The 23330-nt window shown below is 36.4% G+C and overlaps 1 protein-coding gene across 1 annotated transcript in view; it reads right to left on the bottom strand.

The window, feature by feature from the left end:
* Window positions 1-779: 779 nt before the first annotated feature.
* Window positions 780-23330, bottom strand: part of MEI4 (meiotic double-stranded break formation protein 4) — a 237941-nt gene continuing 215390 nt past the window's right edge. Inside the window, exon 5 of the mRNA XM_047734094.1 lies at window positions 780-1052. Within this exon, the coding sequence (XP_047590050.1) occupies window positions 792-1052 (261 nt within the window). The 3' untranslated portion in view covers window positions 780-791. The remainder of the gene's footprint in view (window positions 1053-23330) is intronic.

Below are 23330 nucleotides of genomic sequence, written 5' to 3'. Positions count from 1 at the left end.
TGGTCTTCATTAAGCTACTTGGTTATGAATTTAATAATTGAAATAAAGTAAATGAAACTGTGTAACTGGAAAATTCAACTAACACTTTTAATAAGTATAAATATACTTTCAATAAGTATATTTGTGGGCAGATGTTAGATTTGTAAAAATATCCTTAATGATTTTATTATACATGACTTAAGTACATTTTAACAACAGGGGTATTATACATAATAAACAGAATCAAAACAAACACTTGAAAAACAACATTTAAACAATGAGTTAGTACTTTTAAAGGACTTAACATATACCTTGATTTTAGGAAATTGAGAGCCATTTGGTTTATAAATGTTAAAGAATCATCCTCTAAGATAATAGATAATCATGTAAATGAAACTATGTAAGAACAAAATTTTAAAAATTTCATTTATAACTACTTAAAGACTGTTGATAAAGCAACAAAACTTTTAAGATCTCTTGTTGCCTTTTACTATCTATTACATGTAAATATTTTAAAATGTAAATATTGTTTATGAGATAGACAATGGTCCATTATAGAGAATACTAGAGCTAGACTATATTGAGTAACATATTGTAAAATATAGTTAGGTGGAAATAAGGACATTCTCAATTGAAACTGGCTGATTTTAGTATAGAAATAAGACTCATAATGTTTTATATACAATTTAAAACTACTGAATTAGTGATTATATTTAGAGATCCATTTAAAATGCTCATTTAAAAATATTCTTGAAAATCTTTTAAGCAGAAGATCTTCATACTTCAGTATGCTTCTGATATTTAGTAAATTGCTAAGGAAGTGAGTTACTGTCAACAGTTTCTACTGAGTTCAAGAGAACGCCCAGTCTCCATAAATAAAAAGTAAATAAAGGAAATGCATCAGAGAGTTGGAAAATAGTTTCATCATGCTTTTGAAGAAATTTCTTGATTTCTTGGTCATCATGCCCTACACTTGAAGTGTTGCCTTCTTTGGTTTCCTTTTGAAGAAGCTGCTCCAGAACCCAGAACAGGAAGAAAATATTTTCATAGTGTGTTGCATAACTGGCTTGAACCTACAAATAAACAGCAAACATCTTTAAAACACATATTGGTTGTAGCTCATCTCAGAAAAAGCCAAATAAAGATAGTAAGTTTTCAGACAAAAAATAAATGCTTGACCTATTTAACACTTTCTATCTTCCTATTCCTTTAATTGGGCTGAAAGGAAAACAAAGGAGAACATTGCTTTCAAAAACTTTACAGTTTTGGTGAATGACTTTTTTCTCTTGATGGTTTACAAAGCTCAAAATCTTTTCTCCGTATTACTGCTATAATTCATTACTCAGATGAATCTGAGAATACTTGACAGTGTCTTGTGTGTTGAATTCAGTGGTGTGATAAAGACTTTCAGTGCATGACACTAATGCCAGTGATAACATAAAGATCTTGGGGGTAGGGTTTTATCCTACATTTAAGAATGTTTCTTTCTTTCTTTTCTTTTTCTTTTTTCTTTTTTTAAAGATCTTATTTATTTGACAGAGAGAGAGAGAGAGAGAGCAAACAAGAGGGGGAGTGGCAGGCAGAGGGACAGGGAGAAGCAGACTCCTCACTGAGGAGGGAGCCCAATGTGGGTGATGTGGGACTCGATCCCAGGACCCAGGGATCATCACCTGAGCCGAAGGCAGACATTCAACTGACTGAGATACTCAGGTGCTCTAAGAATACGTTATAACTCAGTATACAGTAATTCAGTATAACTCAGTCTTAGAACAGTTATGATCTCTCAGAGACCAGATAGGCTCTCATTCTGAGTCCACACAAATCAAGGAGGAATAGGATTAGATTGTGTGACATCAACATATATGGTCATGAGGAAAATGCAGATGTGACAAAGAAGTTACTGTTTGGCCCTAGATGACTGAAAGTGAGATGGATCAAAGTGAGGACTAAAAAGTGGACAATGGGAAGCGTAATATGAGGGGATACAGGAATCAGTTTAAAGACATAAAGTGGCTTTACCATTTGATTATTAAGACATGTGTTGGGAACAGTCCCCAAATCTATTCACTCTAATAAAACATAAAAGAAATATTCTTTTAGAGCCCAGAGGAATGTATTCTATAATGAGGTGGTCCTACAAATAGTTAGATATATACTTTTTGTTGAGGTATAATTGACATAACATATTAGCACATAATGATTTGATATTTACATAAATTGCAAAATGATCACCATAGTAAGTCCAGTTAACATCTACCACTATACAGTTACCAAATTCTTTTTTGTGTGTGACAAGGACTTTCAAGATGCAGTCTCCTGGCTACTTTAAAATATGCAATATAGTGTTTAGTTAATATAGTTATTAACTATAGTCTCCATGCTGTACATTATATCCCTAATACTTTAATTCATTTTATAACTGGAACTTTGTACCTTTCCATTAATCCCTTCTCCCATTTCAAAACTCCCTAACCCCCACCTCAGGCAACTACCAGTCCCTTCTCTATATTCATGAGCTTGGTTTTTTTTTTTTTTGTTTGTTTGTTTTTTTTTAAATATACCATATACAACTGCATTATTTGGTATTTATTTAATTTTTTCTGTCTGGCTTATATCATTTACCATATTGCCCTTAAGATCCATACCTGTCACAAATGGCAAGATTTCATTCTTCTTTTATGGCTGAATAATAATCCATTGTATGTGTGTGTATGTGCACACATACATATAAATAAGTATGCATTTGTGCATATACACACATATATTTGGATATATATACACCGTATTTTCTTTATTCATTCATCCATCAGTGAACATTTAGGTTCTTTCCATGTCTTGGCTATTATGGATGATGCTGCAGTGAACATGGATAATACATGTATACGATTGAATTAGTGTTTTCTTTTTCTCTGAATAAATACCCCAAAGTGGAACTTCTGCATCATGTGGTAATTCTATTTTTAATTTTTTGAGGAATTTCTGTAGTGTTTTCCATAATGGCTACACCAATTTACATTCCCACTGACAGTGGGAACACTAGGGTTCCCTCTTCACATTCTCACCAATATTTATTATTTCTCTTTTTGATACTAGCATTCTGACAGGTGTGAAGAGATACCTCACTGCGGTTTTGATTTGCATCTCCCTGTAGATTAGCTATGTTGAGCATCTTTCCATGTACCTGTTAGCCATACATATGTCTTCCTTGGAAAAATGTCTATTCAGATCCTCTGCCCATTTTGTAATTGGTTTGTGCTTTTCCTATTGAGTTGTATAAGTTCTTTATATATTTTGGATATTAAGTCTTTATTTGGTATTTGATTGACAAATATTTTCTCCCATTCAGTAGGCTGCCTTTTATTTTGTTGATGGTTTCCTTCATTGTGCAGAGGCTTTGTAGTTTGATGTAATGCTAGTTGCTTCTTCTTTTTTTTTTTTTTTTTTTTTGCTTTGTTCTAGGTGTCAAATCCAAAAACTAATTTCCAAGACCATTGTCAAGGAGCTTATTATCTATGTTTTCTTCTTGGAGTTTAATGGTTTCAGACCTTAAATTCAAGTCTTTAATCCATTTTTAGTTATTTTTCTGTATGATATTAAATAGTGGTTCAGTTTCATTCTTTGGCATGTGGCCATCTAGTTTTCCCAACACCATTGTACATTCTTGGCTCTTTTGACATAATTAATTAACCATATAAGTGTGGGCTTATTTCTGGGCTCTCTATTCAGCTCCACTGATCCATGTATATGTTTTTAATGCCTATTCCATACTGTTTTGATTAATATGGCTTTGTAATATAGTTTGAAATCAGGAAGCATGATGCCTCCAGCTTTGTTCTTCTCTCTCAAGATTGCTTTGGCTATTCAGGTTCTTTTGTATTTTAATACAAATTTTAGATTGCTTATTCTATTTGAGACTTGCTTTTAAAGTGCTTAACAAGAACTACTTCTCTAACTGCCTGTATGTTACTCTTAACAAACTGGACTCCACATTCTTAAGTGAATATACCTAATACCTGTGTGCCTCTTCTTCTGATCTAGAATGGCATCTCTCATCAATCTCTAATTACTAGGACCCTGGTCAGCCTTCAGTGCTATCATAGATGCCACATATCCATTGAGTCTTTCTCAAGCCCCTCAATTTTATAGACTTGAACTCTACCTTATATCGTGGTTGGTTATATTTATTTCATCACCCATTTAGATTCTAAACATGTTGAGAGAAGCAAATGTGTTCCTATCACTACAGTTTCTACAATTCCTAAAACAATGTCTGTTTTGTTCATAGTAGATCTCAATATATATTTGTTTCTAATTGAACAGGAATTACAGTACTGTAAAAAGAACTACTACAGATACATACTGGTTACTATCTGAAGGAGAATCACAGCTACATTTTTCAGTATTAAAAGTACTTTTCAAATACTTATTCCAAACTAAAAAAAATTCACAGTATGTGTTTAACCTGATCTTGTCAGCAATACTTAACTACTTGTCGACTTGCTCACTAATGACCATATATACTGCAAATCCTGTATGGTTAACAGATAATTCTTCCTTGGAACTATGTTATAAACATAGCTGCTTAACCTAGTTAGACATTAGCACAAATTAGGTAGCACTGAAATACAAATTCTGTAGCAGAAGGGCACATTTATTTCATTCACTTTGAAGCTTTAGCTACAGCAGGTTACAGTACTTTATAATGATAATCTGGGCAGGATTGTCGCAATGATTTTAGAGATTCACCTCTACTGATAGTATTACCTATATATTCCAGCATTTATCTTACTGGGCTCTTAAACATTAGGATTTTGTGAATTGAATGACTATTCTTTTTGAAATTATTTAGATTACTTTTTACTTAACCCTGGTTTTAATGTATAACATAAATTTATGAACAATTAAAAGTTGTCAAGTGGTGCTTATCACAGAATAAGGGAATTTTTCCCTTCTGATAAAGGCCATAGCATCCCAGGTAATTTCAGGGCAAGAGTGTGAAGCAGGCAGAGTGTCTTGGTATCTTTCTGTTGGCTTTGAGATTCTTTCTTTGGGCATGTTTTGCTCTGCTTCCAGGTGGGCTGGGGTCCATGCTGTAGTGCCCCAGTTGGACTTTGCTTTTACTCTTACTGGAATTTATCTGTCTTGAGTTCCACCTCTATCCTAAATGACTCTACCAAATCACTTGATATATTCTTTTGCTCTAAGATATTACCAGTTATAGAACAGTAATATGAAACTAACTGTCTCTTTAGGGACAGTATGCACTTAGCCAACATGCCTTAGCAGTCTTTCAACACGATTGAATCGGCATGTCTGTGGGGGCGGTCTTTCCTGTAGTTCCCAGATTTCATCACACTGGCAGCTGCCGGCTCTGCTCAATCATATGCTCAGGCATTTTCTGAATTAGTGCATAAGCTGAATTAAAAACAAAAATAAATGCTATCAAAGTGATAGTCTACCATATTTGGTGTTATTTTTACACTCTCAGAACCAAACTAGACAGGTGTTGGAAAATACTCAGGACAGGTAGAATATACCCACCAGGAAAATACTCAAGTGTTTTGCCTGAACATCCTGCCAGAAAGATTGAATGACCCCAGTACATGAATAAGATGGCTGTGTGTATCTGATAAAATGCTATCAGTTTATCTTTCTACCCGGGTCTTTTAGAATTGAAGGGATCTTGAGAGGAAGCTTTTAGAGTCCCATGACTACTTCCTATTACCTAATCCCATTTTTTAAAAAAAGATTTAATTTATTTATTTGACACACAGAGAGAGAAATCACAAGCAGGCAGAGAGGCAGGCAGAGAGAGAGGGGGGAAGCAGGCTCCCTGCTGAGCAGAGAGCCCGATGCGGGACTCGATCCCAGTATCCTTAGATCATGACCTGAGCCGAAGGCAGAGGCTTAACCCACTGAGCCACCCAGGTGCCCTCTAATCCCATTTTTATAATAGGGGACCTTTCAAAGAGAAGATACTTTCTTGGTAAAAAAAAAAAAAAAACACACAAAAAAAACCCCAAATAACACCAGATACTTTAGCAGAGTATTTTCAGAATTAAAACCTTTCTTAGATTTATTTTTCTATTCCTGAGCTGGGCTTAAGAAAGTTAAAGTTTGCAGAATTTTTTTTTTCCCCCAGTGGTGAAAAATATTAATTTTCTTTACATGCTGCTAAAGTTCACTTCAAAAGTTAGATTCTGAAGTTAGGCTATAGACACATAATGGTAGTTTCCTAATTATTATTTTAGTTGGAATTCAGTCAAAGTTAACTTGACGTTTTTGTAGAGACATTATCTTTGATGCAGACACTGCTGTTTGCTAATTCCATGTCCATTTCTCTCTCCCTTTTCATCAAAAGAAACCTGGTTTTACTCTGGGTGGCAGTAGATCAACTAAAATTGTCTATTTCTAGTCTCTCTTAAGGCTAATTCTGCTCAAAGAGATATAAATATAAGTAACTAGTTGGGCTTCTGAGAAAGCTCTTTAACAGCAGGCAAAGTCTGGTAGAAGGCAGTTTTGCCTTCCCTCTTCACCATTGTTCCTGCTCTGAAATACTGATGCAATACCTGGAGGTAGAGTAGCCATTTTGTGAGCTTGAGGATGAGGGCCACCCATGGGTCGGTAAAAAGGACCAGATTCTGGAGGCCTGGGGCAACTCAATATATCCACAAAGGTGGCTATACCTTCCTGCACTGTGCTTGGGTCCGCTTCTTCCATTTTGGTCTTTTAAAATTGGAATCTTGATGGGGCGCCTGGGTGGCTCAGTCAGTTGAGTATCTGACTCTTGGTTTTGGCTCAGGTCGTGACCTCATGGTCATGAGACTGAGCCCCGAGTCAGGCTCCCTGCTCAGTGGGGTGTCTTTTTCTCCCTCTCCCTTGCTCCTCACTTCCCTCTGCTTGTGCTCTCTCTCTCTCCCTCATGCTCTCTCAAATAAATCTTTAAAAAATCTTTAAAAAAAATTGGAACCTTGGGACTTCATCTAGGCAAGAAGGGGGCTCTGAAGGTTTCTTTGCCTTGTGAAGGTACTGCCTTCTGTTGGAAGGCAGAGATGCCTAAAGGGGCAATAACAGAGTCATGTTTCTTGACAGCAAATGATGTAAAAAAAGTGTGCTATACATTTGAGTGTGACTCGCAGTTTGGATGTTTATATTTAAAACCAAAAAAATGTAAAGATGTAATAGTTCGTTAAATTCAGTGATTTGATCATTTATGCGTGCTAGCCAAAGGCATGCAGTGGTGAAGTCTGACACTTTCAGAAACAAGCATGCTGTTATGGAAGGGGTGAAGACAGAACGTGATGTTTTTCTTATTGCTACCAGCACAAGAGGTGAAGGAGAAAACTGGATCATTACAGGGCAGAAAATGAAGTCAGTGAGTATAGGCGAATAACATAAATGTTAAATTACATGTTCACTGAATATAAATATATCATTGGCTCAGTATCCTCCATGCCAGAATTTATTAGACAGAACCAATAAGTAAGATACAACGAAAATTAGTAGTCTCTAAAAGAATGAATTAAATATAATACTTTAAAGGAAAAGGTCAGTTGTCACCATGATAATTAAGTGGGAAACTTATCCCTGGGTTTTAATAACTTAGCCTTTTATCTACTAGAAAGCAAAGAAGGCAGCAGATTTCAGTGAAGGAGTTGAGGAGGGTGAAGTGAACCCTCTATCAACAGTTTCCTAAGCAGCTTGCAGCTTCTGAAGCACAGGGGAAAGCACCAAAGGAGCAGATACGTAAGCAGGGGCTTAGCTCCGAGCCAGCACAATCTTGCGCATGACCATGGTAGCAACAGCACTTGAGAACGGAGTAAGAGAACCGTATGCACATTATATAGAATGTATGTTCATTTATTTATTTACTTATTTTTCAAATATTTATGACAGAGAGTAAAGGAGAGAGAGCATGAGCAGCAGGGAGGGGCAGAGGGAGAGGGAAAGGGAGAAGCAGATTTTCTGCTGAGCGCCAAGCCCAACAGGACCCCAGAATGCTGAGATCCTGGCTGGATCCCAGGATGCTGAGATTGTGACCTGAGCCGAAGCTGGATGCTTAACTGACTGAGCCACCCAGGAGCACCATATATGTATATTTAAAATCAATGCCCTTATGATTGCAATAGGAGCACACATTCATTTAAAAGTATGTCTCTGCAAAAACGGTGTTCTGTCCTTTTCTATTCCCCACAACCTGGGTGCCAGACCATAGTGAAGGTATATAAAGCAAAAGGCTGATCAGAGCAGAGTATAGTTAATTAGGAAAGATTTCCTAGAGATGAATTGTGAGCCAGGGCTCAAAGGGAGTGAGGGACGCAGATTGGTGAATCATCTTTTGATCAAACTGCCAGTGTAAAGAAGAATAAAAAGGATCCAGTGGGTATTAATCTTTTTGGCTCTATACATATAATGGTATGATTGTCTGCCTAAAACACTGAATCCTGGAGACTGGTTCTAAGGGCTTATGTCTAATTTTAAGGGTAACTTAAATGAAAAGTTCTCAACTATTAAAACTACTAACATTTGCAATCTTGATATTTTGCCATGTTTCCTATGGGAAATAGTTTGAGTATGCAAGATTTATATGGAAAGCTAAGAAAGAAAAGAATATATGTAACAAAAATTTTTAAATCTGTCATCATGAGCCTTGTTTAAAAATAATGATTTTCTTGGGGTGCCTGGGTGGCTCAGTTAAGCATTTGCCTTTGGCTCAGGTCATGATCCCAGGGTTCTGGGATTGAGCCCCACATCAGGCTCCCTGCTCAGCAGGAAGCCTGCTGCTCCCTCCTCAGCAGGAAGCCTGCTGCTCCCTCCCCCATTCCCCCTGCTTGTGTTCCCTCTCTCGCTGTTTGTTTCTCTGTCAAATAAATAACATCTTCAAAAAAATGATTTTCTCACTAACCAATGATACCTCCTTTTCTCAATCTGTTTCTTCAGGCTGACATTATATAAATAAAGTAATAGCAAAATGAACAGACTGGAAAAGAAAACGGCCCACAGTGGGCAACGAATTTGAACAAGAATCACAAAAAGGAGAAGGGTGATTTGTGTCCGTTTGAAAAAATATCTAGGCTAAGATTCCAAATAAAAATAGATGTGGCAGGGACGCCTGGGTGGCTCAGTGCGTTAAAGCCTCTGCCTTCGGCTCAGGTCATGATCTCAGGGTCCTGGGATCGAGCTCCGCATCGGGCTCTCTGCTCCGCAGGGAGCCTGCTTCCTCCCTTCTCTCTCTGCCTGCCTCTCTGCCTATTTGTGATCTCTCTCTCTCTGTCAAATAAATAAAATCTTTTTTTTTTTAAAGATTTTTTATTTATTTGTCAGAGAGAGAGCGGGAGAGAGAGCGAGCACAGGCAGACAGAGTGGCAGGCAGAGGCAGAGGGAGAAGCAGGCTCCCTGCTGAGCAAGGAGCCCGATGTGGGACTCGATCCCAGGACGCTGGGATCATGACCTGAGCCGAAGGCAGCTGCTTAACCAACTGAGCCACCCAGGCGTCCCCAAATAAATAAAATCTTAAAAAAAAAAAAAATAGATGTGGCAGAGGTCCCTATTGGTTGAGATCTTTGAGAAAATAGAATCTTACTAAGCAAGACTTTCTCCCCCCCCCCAAAGGAAGGCCATCAATTGAATACATATTCATTGCTTATTAAACCCCAGCTCTGGGGCGCCTGGGTGGCTCAGTTGGTTAAGCCGCTGCCTTTGGCCCAGGTCATGATCCCAAGGTCCTGGGATCGAGGCCTGCATCGGGCTCCTTGCTCAGTGGGGAGCCTGCTTCTCTCTCTGCCTCTGCCTGCCGCTCTGCCTGCTTGTGCTCTCCCTCTCTCTCTCTGACAAATAAATAAATAAAATTAAAAAAAAAAAAAACAAAAAACAAACAAAAACCAGCTCTGCCATTTACTAGCTGTATGAGCTGGGCAAGTTATTTAACCTCACTAAAATTTCCTCATCTAAACTAACTTTCCTCATCTAAAATTTGGAAATAACAAGAGTAATTCCTCCCTGGGATTGCTGAGAGAGTAGATAAATTAAATTACATGTTCAAAACCCAGCACAGGGGATACACACACATATTTACATATTTAACACACACACACATTTTCAAATAAGTATTCTCTATTATCTGTTATTATCACCACCATCATTACTTTTTCTTTTAGATTTATTTATTTATTTTAGAAAGAGAGTATGAGCAGGAGGGTCAGAGGGAGACAGAGACAAAGAATCTCAAGCAGACTCCATGCTGAGTGTGGGCCTGACACGGGGCTCAGTCTCATGACCCTGATGACCTGGCTGAAACCAAGTCAGTTGCTTAACTGACTGTGCCATCCAGGTGCCCCATTATCATTCTGTGTTTACCCAAAGTGAAAAATATATAGTCCCTATCCATAAGGTAATTTGCACCTGGAGGAAGGCTCCTGCTATTAAGTACTGTATTGTGGTCAATTTTTAGAAGCATTTCAATCTTACTGCAAATTTTCAGTTGAGCTGCGTAAAAAATCTAAGGATGTAACTTCATCTGCTTTCCTCTACCAAGGAAGTCTGTTGTAGGCAAAAGAAGCAGAGCATGCATTCTTTTTTTGCATAGAAGGGTGATGCTGAAAAACCAAAATGTGAGATAAGTACTTTAAAGCCGTTCTGATATTAGAAGGCCCTGAAGATGGGTATCACTATGGGTTGAATGCAGTCTTCTGTGATATGAACAACTGTAAAATGGTCCATCAGCCCAGTCCCCACCTCTGGCTCCCTAACAAGACATGATAAACAGCCAGCTTGACTATCTTTTCTAAAAAATGTTATATTCTCCAATTATCTGACTGGTGTGATCAACCTGTTCAGGTCTATCCTGGAGGCAAGTTGGTAAAAATGAGTTTCTGATTCCTAATAATTTGTCCTTCTTGTGACTAACCCCATAATGTCATAGATTAAATTCCAAGTACTTAAAAATTTTATATCTGAACTTTTCTCTGGGGAAATATCCTTTGCTTTGACTCTTATTTATCACTTTCTTGGTCATCAGAATAGGCAGACTGGTGGATAGGATAAGGTCAATTCCACATAGACGCTTCTTATCAGATCTGCTCACATAAATAGAGAATTCCTAATATTCGGACATGGCACTTTTCTGTTCTAACAGATTTCCGGAGTCAACTTTAAACAGCTTTACACTGAATCTTCACTCCTTTCTCAGGATCTGTACCCTTCATTTTGAGGTCATCAATCTCACAGGACATTTTTTACCATTTTATACCATAATATGAAACTTAATCTAAGGCTAGAAATCCCTTTCAAGTACATTTGAGAAGCAAATAGATCATTCACCAGTTTAGACTTCTGTCACAGTCGTTCTTGGCAAAGCAGTAAAACCCAGATAATTTGGTTATTAATATAAGAGTCTGTTAAGTGAAAGAACAGGGTTCAGACACTGGAATAAAAGCAGCTAAATTCCTTAAGGACTATTCAGCTGGGAGTACTTGGCACTTTACAATTTTGTTTCTGCTTGCTTAGCACGCGTCCCTCTTGACTGTCAGTCTTTCTGCATGCATTGGGTACTCTCATGTGGCACACCCTATGGTAAGTGCTGGGAATACAGAGCTGAATAGGACAAGATCCCTACCTCTATAAGAATTCCTAGCATGCTTCTAGGGAGACAAAGGAGTAAATAAATAATGGCAATGCAGAGTGCATGCTGTAAAGGCGAGAAAAGAACTCTGAAGAGAACAGAGTCATGTGGTGTGAGAGGATGCTAAATGTCAGGAAATGAAATTTAGTCCTGCATGGGAATATTGCAGGCTCATTTCCTCCTGGGGGGTATGGCGGGGTTCTTTCAGAAAGATGACTTGAAAGTTATCAGCCTAGGTAAAACGCCTGTCTGGCTACTACCACAGGGGCCTCTGTCTCTTGCTGGTGAATATGCACTGCGGTGAGAGCAGAGAGCTTCAAGTGGTGTGGGGAAAGCTGTCACCAATCTCTACAGAATCCCTACACCTCCACCTTCTCTGAGGCAGTGGCACCAGACTGGTGTGCGCAGTCTAGGGTCTAATCAATTCTGTATGTTAACACAGTCTTAAAGAATGTGTTTGGTTCCTTGAGGTCTGTTGCTACTTAATTGGTTTATACTTACCTTCCTGAAGGAGACTATGATGCACCAAAGGAGTATTCTTGGGAGAGAAAACGCACTGTTTCACCAAGTTAAGCCATTTCCATCATGTCATTAAGACATAGCTTGAGAAAAAGAACTCAGAAGTGGTGAAATATCTGATACATATTGAAAACAGATCCAGATGGCCATTACTGATGGAAAACAAATGTCCAAATAGCCAGTGGGGTAAAATCAAACAAAATATTCTTCTTTGGGATTCTAAATAAAGATTATCTAAGACAGCCTCAAAACCTGCCCAACTAGGCAGATGGCCAGAGCCAGATTTGTTAGAGTAGGCATCAGTGACTGCCCAGCCAGGCAAAAGCCAGAGGCTAAAATAATTTCCTAGAGGCTGCTTATCTAAACTTTGATAAATTTGCCAAAGTAAGCAAATGTCTGTGTGCGTGTGTGTGTGTGTGTGTGTGTGTGTGTAGGTGTGTGTGAAGGTTTATATATTTAACAGCACTGGATCCAAAGTCCAAGATCAATGATGACAAGAGGATGGGCTCACAGTGACCAGATCCTTTGCAATAATTTTGTTTGGAAACAAAGCCAAATCTGGTTGGCCTCAGATATGCTACTAATTATCTCCCAAGGACCAATTGAACAGGCCTGGAATCACAAAACTTAAAAGCCAATACATTTGTCCCTTTTTTCTTCCTATTTCCAATTTCTTATAACCACTAATTCAATGAAATCAGTTTATCAGAGCTTGATAAACTACACAACACATGGGGAAGTTTGAAAACACAATGGAGTAAAAACTCTGATCTTAAGAACATTTTGTATTATTGTTGTACTAGAGACTGGGCTGAGAGCAAGGTACCTGATACATTCTTGCTCTCCTTTTAAAAATCAACCAACCACTATTTCTCCTTTTTAAAAAATAAGGCTTTTTGAGATATAATTGACCCCTCTTAAGAGTTTAGTTTTATGAATCTGATAAGTTACTTTTAAGAACAGAGAAATGTCGAAATAGAAATAATCTCTGAATAAAGAAACTGCAGTCATGCTGCAACCGTGTGATATTATTTAATAACATTTTAAATGTTACCTTTATCTAGATGATTTTTTAATTAAAACATAATACAACATTTAGTTGTTCTCACAACTAAATGAAGTACTTCTTCAAACTTAACTATAATTTTGTTATCTGAAAGTACTCTAGAGAAATTTTTAAAAGACCAGATCTATTTGTAATGCAGAAAGCTTAGAGGAAGGAAGTAGACTTCCAACTATGAGATTGCTTTTCTGGTTTAACTATTTTCATTATCTTCACACTGAGATGCTGCTAGAGAAATTTATCTGTCACAAAAATGCTAAGTGACCCTAGAGAAAGCTTTCTTAGGTGCCGGTGACAGTCACTACCTGATGAGAAATGGGGGAAAAAAAAAGAAAAAAGGGGGAGGGAGTACAGAACCAGAGAACTGAGGGTTCCCTTAGCTCTCTGTTCAAATAACATGTCCTCAGTAGCTACTGCCAGCCACAGGTTGAGATGGAAATTACACAACATGACAGAAGTATGGCTTCGTATCCTTTCGTGATCACAATTTAAGGTGGAATTAAATATGTAAACAATCACAATATAATGTGATATATATCATAAATGTGATATATATCATAAGACAGTATTGTCCACAGTGTTATAGTGGCATTACTGCTAAGTGGATTACAGTAAAAAAACAAAAAACCAAAACCAAAACCAAAACCCAAAAAACCATGAGGAATGCACTCAGCAAATAATCTCAGTGGAAAAGTCTAAATGGTACTGTTTTGGAAATTTAAACTAGCAATGGCTTACAAGGGAAATGAAGTACATGTTGGGAAATTCACATGGTAACTTAAATGCAGCAGAAACAAAACAAGTAGGAGAACAATTTAGTATGCATATACTAGTATGCATATACGGGTGTCAAAAGTGTTTGTCTTTTTCAGATACATATTACAAAATTACAATCAAGTATTCTGGAGAGAAACTTGCATTTATAAGACATCAATTAGTTTACTTAATAGTGTATGTACATGGATATATGCTTTATAAGCAATTATTTTCAAGAAAAAAATAATGTACCCAATAAGTTACTATCATTGGTTAATTTCAAAAATGCTTAAAAAACAATGACAACATTTTAAATGTAACTATATTTGTTTCTTAATCTGAGTCTGAAATTCCAATAAATTTTGCCTTTTTCGGAAACTATGCTGCTGTCATCAAAAGAGTGATCTATTCTTTATTGAAATTCAATCCTAAATATAATATCTGAATCGGATATTAAAGTTTTAAGTAAGATAATATATTTACTAATACAACAAAAACCCTCCAAATACTTGAAGTGGCTTCAGTAAGAAAAAAAAAATGAATACTTTATTCAGAAGCTTTTTAGTACTCTAATTTGTAATGTTTCATGTATAAGGTAATATAGTATTTGCTTGTAAAATGTTCCACTTTTTGGGAATAAAGCCGCACTTGCCTGGATGTCCAATTTCATGTCAAACATCCTGGAATTTGCAGCCCCTGAGCCAGTAAAGCAGCTACCAGGAAACTATTCCTGGTAGACTGTGCATGTAAGGGAGGGCCACTGCATCCTCACTTGTATTCCTCAGCCCATATCATGAGCTAATTCTGAAAGTAATAAGGGCAGAGCAGGAAATGCTGCCACAGGAAATTGAAAGAATCAGGAATTGATAGCAAAGGAGAAATTAGAAAAAACTGTAAAACTCAGATAATTTCTGGATCTTTTCAAATGGGAAAAGAGCTCAATATGCTTGAATGGAATGTGTTGCCAAGGATATAACAGTACAATTCAAAAACAGATAATGATTCTGGAAAATGCTTAAGTGATGCCTGATTTGCTCTATTTAATAAGTAGTCAAAATATACCTTAGGGTTCCATTAAAATGTTAAAATAAAATTTTTTTAATTTTTTTTATGTTAGTCACCATACAGTACATCATTAGTTTTTGATGTAATGTTCCAATATTCATTGTTTACGTGTAACACCCAGTGCTCCATGCAATACATACCTTAAAATGTTAAAATAAAATTTAAGAAGTATCTTATTTGTGGAAAATTTTCTTATGCAGAAATTTTCCTAATGATCTTAGGTGATGTGACATATCATCCAATAACATTACCTATTTGACCCTAACTAATATGTTTCTGGGGATTATCCACAGAAAATTAGTACAAAACGGTTACTCTTAGCAAGTATACTAGAAAGTTTACTGGTATTATGCTTTCAAAGATACAATTTTTAAAAACCTCATTTAGAGAAAAAGAGTACCCAAACTATATATATAACTATTTAAGGAAAATGTGTGTGTATACACATACACACATGCATAAATATAGTTATGTGTGTATACAATTGCATGTAATTAATATGGACATACTCCTTTTAATGATCCATGAAAGTGTATATCTTGGCAACAATAACATTTTATAAACATAGTTTTGAAACAATTTATGGGAAAACCTGCATAGGTTTTGGCTCTCATAAAAAAAAAAGAACTTTGGCTTAAAGGTATGTTATTTTTCATAAAAGTATAGTATAACAATTTAGTAAGCATGGATTGTATAGAGAGGAGTTTGGTCTTTGTATCTCATTCCTGGGAGAAAACTTCGACATCCTTGGAATTTCCTTAGAGACAGAGGAGTGCCTTTTTATTCATAGTGGGCTCCTGGCTCACACTTAAGATTATGCTAACGAGAAGAGTAAACACAGGGGCTATCACCTGAAACCCAACCATGTCTTTAGAGAATTGGGGCATTAAGCCACCCCCTCCAGGGAAGGGCAGGGATGGAGACTGAGCTTAGTCCTGTGTCTAAGGAGTCGATCATTTCTACATAATGATTCTCCAGTAAAAACTCTGGAAAATGCTGGTAGGTGGATCTTCCTCCTCCTTGAGCACACTGATAAAACGAAAGGGCGCTGCACCTGGATTCCATGAAAAGAGAGCCCATAAGCTCTGTGTTTAGGGTTCTCCTAGACCTTGTGCTATGGTTCTCTATGTATGACTGACCTGATTTGTATCCTTTCTAAGAAGGACAGAAATTTCCCAAGTTCTCAGTTATTCTAATAAATTATCAGCCTAAAGAAGGTAGGAGGAATTCCCCCACATTTGTAGCAAGTTGGTCAAAAGTGGAAATAGCCTGGAGACCCATGAACTTGGGGCTGGCATCTGAAGTGAAGGCAGTCTTGATGGGGACTATACTGTTAACTCATGGGGTTTGTAGTAATTCCAGGTAATCAGCACCAGAATTAAGATGAATTAAGAATTAAGGTGAATTGTGTCTTGAAGTTAAGGCAAATTATGTGAAGGTATGCAGGTGATCTTAGGAAGTCACAAAAACATAAAAATAAATTTCATAAGATTGTCCCTCATATTTCATACTTTTACAAATTGAAGTATAACTCTCATATAACATATTTGTTCCGGGTGTACAACAATTTATATTTCTGTGAAAAATCACAGTAAGTATAATTCACATCCATCACCATATACAGTTACAATTCTTTTTCCTGTGATGAGAGCTTCCAGGATTTGTTCTCTTAACAACTTTAAAATAGGAAATATGGTATTAACTATAGCCAACATGCTGTACATTACATCCCCATGACTTACTTACTTTATAACTGGAAGTTTGTACCTTTGGATCCCCTTTTCCCATTTTACCAACTACCATCTCATGCCTCTGTCAAGCACTTATTTGTCCTCCATGAGGTTATTTTTTGTTTTTTAAAATTCCACATATAAGTGAGATCATATGGTATTTGTCTTTCTTTGTCTGAAATACGTGGTTTACCATAATGCCCTTAAGGGACACTTTTTATTGCAAATGGTAAGATTTCTTGTATGGCTGAATAGTATTCCATTTTCTATATCTATATAGATATACCTATACATTTATAGATATGTCTATGTATCATATTTTCTTTTATTCATTTATCCATTGGTGGAAACCTAGGTTGTTTGCATACCTTGGCTATTGTAAATAATTCTGCAATGAACATAAGCTGTATATATCTTCTCAAATTAATGTTTTCGTGTTCTCTAAATGCCCAGAAGTGGAATTGCTGGGTCAGATGGTAATTCTACAATTTACCTCAGCACTGAACCAGATTCCCTTTTCTCCACATTCTTGCTAACACTAGTTACTTTTATCTTTTGATAATAGCCATTCTGTAGGTGTGAAGAGATTATCTCATTGAGCTTTTGTTTTGTATTTCCCTGATGATTAGTGATATTGAGCATCTTCTCATGTACATATAGGTCATGTGTCTATTTTCTTTGGAAAAACATCTATTCAGATACTCTGCCCATTTTTTTTCTTTTTCTTTTTTTTTTTTTTAATTTCTTTTCAGCATAACAGAATTCATTGTTTTTGCACCACACCCAGGGCTCCATACATGCCCTCCTTAATACCACTACTGGCTCCCCCAACCTCACACCCCCCCGTCCCTTCAAAACCCTCAGATTGTTTTTCAGAGTCCATAGTCTCTCATGGTTCACCTTCCCTTGCAATTTCCCTCAACTCTCCCATTTTTAACTGGACTATTTGGGGGATTTTGCTATTAGTTGTATGAGTTCTTTATATATTTTGGACATTAACCCTTTATCAGGTATATGTTTTGCAAATATCTTATCCATTCACTAGGTAGCCTTTTCATTTTGTTGATGGTTTACTTTGCTGTGCAGAGGCCTTTTAGTTTTAGGTAGTCCCGCTTCTTTATTTTTGCTTTTGTTTTAGGTGTCAGATTAAAAAAAATAATAGTTAAGACCATGTCAGGGAGTTTTCTGCATATTTTTTCTTCTAAGAGTTCTATGGTTCAGGTCTGAAGTTCAAGTTTTTAATCCCTATTTTTTTGTGTATGGTGTAAAAATAGTGATCCAGTTTCATTCTTCTGCCTATAGCTGTCCAGTTTTCTCAAACTGCTTACTGAAGAGACTGTCCTTTCCACATTGTATATTCTTCACCCCTTTGTCATAAACAAAATAAGTTAGTCAGAGAGAGACAAATACCATATGATTTTACTCAGATTTGAAATTTAATAAACAAGACAAATGAACAAAGAAAAAAAAAAAAGAGAGTGAGAGAGAGACAAACCAGAAATAGACTCTTAACTGTAGAGAACAAACTGATGGTTACCAGTAGAGGTGGGAGGCGGGTTGAGTGAAATAGGGGATGGGGATTAAAGAGTACACTATCATGATGAGCACTGTGTCATGTACAGAATTGTTGAATCACTACATTACTATAAGTCAATCGGAGAAAGACAACTATCATATGATCTCCCTGATATGAGGAAGTGGAGATGCAACATGGGGGGTTAAGGGGGTAGGAGAAGAATAAATGAAACAAGATGGGATTGGGAGGGAGACAAACCATAAATGACTCTTAATCTCACAAAACAAACTGAGGGTTGATGGGGGGAGGGGGGTTGGGAGAGGGGGGGTGGGGTTATGGATATTGGGGAGGGTATGTGCTATGGTGAGTGCTGTGAAGTGTGTAAACCTGGCGATTCGCAGACCTGTACCCCTGGGGATAAAAATATATGTTTATAAAAAATAAAATTTAAGAAAGGCAAAAAAAAAAAATAATAAAGAGCATTTCACCTGTTGGGGAAAAAAAAGAAAAGAAAAGTAAGAAAAGAGAAAAAAAATGAGTCTGGAAGGGTTCCCTCCTCTTCAATATCTTGGAAGAGTTTGAGAAGGATTGGTATTAATTAATCCTTGAAAATTTTGTAGAATTCACCAGTGAAGCTATTTAGTCCTGAACTTTTATTTGTTGAAGGTTTTAATTACTGATTCAATCCTCTAACTAGTAATTGGTCTTTTCAGATTTTTATGTTTCTTTGTGATTCAGTCTTACAAGATTGTACATTTCTAGAAATTTATCCATCTCTTCTAGATTGTCCAGTTTGTTGCCATGTAATTATTCACAGTAGTCTCTTACTATCCTCTGTATTCCTTTAGCATCAGGTGTGTAATTTCTCTTTCATTTCCAATATGATTTATTTGAAAGCTCTCTCTTTTTTCTTGGTGAGTCTAGATAAAAATTTGTCAATTTGCTTATCTTTTCAAAGAATCAGCTCTTAGTTTCATTGATCTTTTCTGTTGTTTTATTTTGTCTCTAGTTCATTTATTTTCCTTCTGATCTTTGTTATTTCCTTTATTTTACTAACTCTGGGCTTCATTCTTCTTTTTCTAGCTTTTTTAGTTATAAAGTTAGATTGTTAATTTTAGATGTTCCTTGTTTTATAAGGTAGACCTGTACTGCTATGAACTTCCCTCTGAGTACTACTTTTGCTGCATTTCATGGATTTTTAATTGTATTTCCGTTTTCAATTATTTTACAGTATTTTTAGATTTCTCCTTTGTTTCTTCATTGACGCATTTGTTTTTCAGTAGCACATTGTTTAATCTCTATATATCTGTGATATTTCCTGTTTTCTTCCTTTAATTGATTTCTAGTTTCATACCAATGTAGTGAGGAAAGATGCTTGCTATGATTTTAATCTTCTTAAATTTATTGAGACTTGTTTTGTGACCAGACGTATGGCCTATTCCAAATAATGTTGCATGTGTATGCAAGAAGAATGTTTTTTCCACTTCTTTTGGATGGAATGTTCTATATAGAAGTCCACCTCGTCTAATGTGCTGTTTAAAGCCAAGGTTTCCTTATTGATTTTCTTCTGTATGACTTATCCTTGAATGTAAATGGAGTATTGATATTCTTTCTTTAGTTGTATCACTGTCAATTCTTTTAGGTCATTTATATTTGCTTTATATATTTAGGTATTCCCATTTTGGGTGCAGAAATGTTTATGAATATTATAACCTCTTGTTGGATGGGCCTCTTTATATCTATGTAATACCCTTCTTGGTTTTTTTTATTACAGTCTTTGCTTTCAAGTCTATTTTTTCTGATATCAGTATAACTATATCAGATTTCTTTTTGTTTCCATTTGTATGAAATATCTTTTTCCATTCTTTACATTCAGTCTTTGTGTGTCCTTAGATCGGAAGTAAGTCTCTTATAGAAAATTACATACATGAATTGTGTTTTTTATTCACTGACCCACTTTGTATCTTTTGATTGAAAAATTTAGTCCATTTACATTCAAAGTAATTATTGTTAAGTATGTATTTACTGCCATTTTGTTAATTGTGTGTGTATGTGTGTATGTGTGTTTTATAGTTCCTCTCTGTTCCTTTCTTGTTCTCTTCTGTGTAGTTTAATGACTTTCTTTAGAATTATATTTATATTTTTCTCATTTTTTATGTACTTTTTTTGCTTCGTGTTTACCATGAGGTTCACATATGACAGCCTATATATACATAAAAGTCTACTTTTAGTTGGTAGCAACCTAAATTTGAACACTTTTTAAAAACTCTTATTTTTACTATTCCCCCCCCCCTTTTTTTTGAGGTCATATTTTACATCTTTATATTTTGTGTATTTTGTATATCCCCTGAACAATAATTATGGGTATACTCACTTCTTTTTTTGTTTTTTTTTTTTAAACCTTCATATAGCTTTACATATGTTTAATCCACTATCTTTACTTTATATTCACTTTTACCAGTGAGATTTTTACTTTCATATATATTTTTTGTTATTAGTGCCTTTTCTTTTCGGGTTTTTTTTTTTTTTTTTTTTTTTTTTTTTTTTTTGGTAATACTGATGAGCTCTTAGCTTTTGTTTGTCTGGAAATCTCTTTATCTATCCTTCAATTCTCACTGATAACCTTGCCAGGTAGAGCCTTCTGGTTGGAAGTTTTTTCCTTTCACACTTTGAATATATCATGCCACTCCCTTCTGTTCTGCAAATTTCTGCTGAAAAATCAGCAGATAATCTTGGTGGGGGAGGGTTCCCTTATACATAACAAGTTGTTTTCCCTTGCTGCTTTTAAGATTTTCCTATTTAACTTTTGAAAATTAATTATAATGTGTCTTGGTGTGGATCTCATTAGGTTCATTTTATTTGGAACTCTGTATGCTCCTGGACATGGATGTCTGTTTCCTTCCTCAGGGTAGGAACTTTTCAGCCATTATTTCTTGAAATAAGTTTTCTGTCCTTTGCCTTTATCTTCTCCTTCTGGACCACTACAATGTGAGTGTTATTCTCCTTGATGTTGTCCCATAGGTATCTTAAGATATCTTCATTTTTTTAAAATTATTGTTTTCTTGTTACGGCTCTGTTTGGGTGAGTTCCACTGCCCTATCTTCTAGGTCACTGGACACTTCAGTCTGCTGTTGAAACCATTCTCTTGTATTTTTCAGTTCAGTTATTTATTCTTTAAGTCTGTGACTTCTCTTGGTACTTTCTTATATTTTCCATCTCTTTTTTGAAGTTTTCACTCTCCTGCCATGTTCAGTGGGCATCTTTATGACCACTCCTTGGAGCTCTTCAGGTCTTCTTCTTCAGGTCACTTACTTATCTCTACCTTACTAAGGTCTTTTTCTGAATTTTTGTCTTATACCTTTGTTTGGAACATATTCTTGTTTTCTCATTCTGCTTCACTCTGTATTTGTTTTTATGTGTTAGGTGTTAAGTTTTTATGTATTTGTTTTTATGTGTTAGTCTTGAAGAAGTGATCTTGTATGGGAAATAAACCTTACCCTAGCTCTTTGTTGATTCTCAAACCTTAGTGACTATCTGAGTAGCCTGATTTATTGATAGCTCTCAGTTGTTTAGGGTGTGCCAACACCTGTCATTGTTCCCAAAGATGTGATCTTATTTAGAACCTAGTTTCAGGCTTATTGGAAGCTAGATTCTCAGGCAGCAGCTTTTAATGTATGCAAATATACATAGTCCTGTGGAAGGCAATCATAAACCTTGTTGGCCTCCCGATCCCCTGATCACCTGGATGACAATTGCAGGAATAATGGCTTTAGTTGTGTGTATAAACTCCTTTCTGGAGGACTGTGGCAGTGTATAAGCTTTCTGGATGACTGTGGAGTGTATAAGCACCTTTCACAGTGAACTGTGGCAAGAAAATGGAGGGCACAAAGATGGCGTCTCTCCACCTACATTCCCCGAGAGAGCCTTTGTAGCCTCTAAATATGTGGCAAGCCAAAGCCTATCTATTAGGTTGAAACTCAAAGACAAGTAAATGGGCCTTTTTCAAAGATAGACTGGGGATATTTCTGTTGCTGTCTGTGTAGAGTCCTGGATATCCTATCTTGCCCAGAATTGTCTAATTATTAGTCCCATCGGGCCCAAGAACACAAACCCCTCTGGCCACCAGAGCCAGGTAACTGAGGGTAATATCATGTATAGACTGTTTTTAACAATGCTGCAGGAGAGTGCTGAGGGCAGGGCATGTCTGCAGCTTTTGTGATGCAGGGGAAGTACATTGGGGTGAAGAACAATTGGGGATTTAGCAAGGCTAGGAAAGAGTTCTGGTGTAAGAAAATGGTCAAGTTTCACTCTTCTATACATAGTTGTCCAATTATAGCACCATTTATTGAAAAGATTGTCTTTTTCCACTGAATATTATTTCCTGCTGTGTCGGAAATTAGTTGGCCATAGAGTTGCAGGTCCGTATCTGGGCTCTCTACTTTGTTCCACTGGTCTGTGTGTCTGTTTTTGTGCCAGTACCATGCTGATCACAGCTTTGCAGTAAAGCTTGAAATGAGGCAACATGGTGCCCCCTGTTTTGTTTTTCTTTCTAAACATTTCCTTAACAATTCAGTGTCTTTTCTGGTTCCATACAAACTTTAGGATTGTTTGTTCCAGCACTTTGAAAAGTGCTGGTGGACTTTTGATTGGGATGGCATTGAAAGTTGTAGATTGCTCTGGGAAGTATAGACATTTTAACAATGTTTATTCTTCTGATCCTTGAGCATGAAATGCTTTTCCATCTTCTAGTGTCTTCTTCAATTTCTTTCATGAGTGTTCTGTAGTTCCTCTAATACAGATCTTTCACCTCTTTGGTTAAGTTTATTCCCAGATATCTTACGGTTCTTGGTGCTATAGTAAATGGAATCAATTCTCTAATTTCCTTTTCTATATTTTCATTGTTAGTGTATAAGAAAGCAACTGATTTCTGTGCATTGATTTTGTATCCTGCCACATTACTGAATAGCTGTATGAGTTCTAGTAGTTTGGGGCTAGAGTCTTGTGGGTTCATGTCATCTGTGAAGAGAGAGAGTTTGATTTCTTCTTTACCAATTTGAATACCTTTTATTTCTTTTCGTTTTC

The sequence above is a fragment of the Lutra lutra genome, chromosome 6, assembly GCF_902655055.1.
Source record: "Lutra lutra chromosome 6, mLutLut1.2, whole genome shotgun sequence".
Classification (NCBI taxonomy): domain Eukaryota; kingdom Metazoa; phylum Chordata; class Mammalia; order Carnivora; family Mustelidae; genus Lutra; species Lutra lutra.
This window is presented reverse-complemented; position numbering and strand designations above follow the sequence as displayed.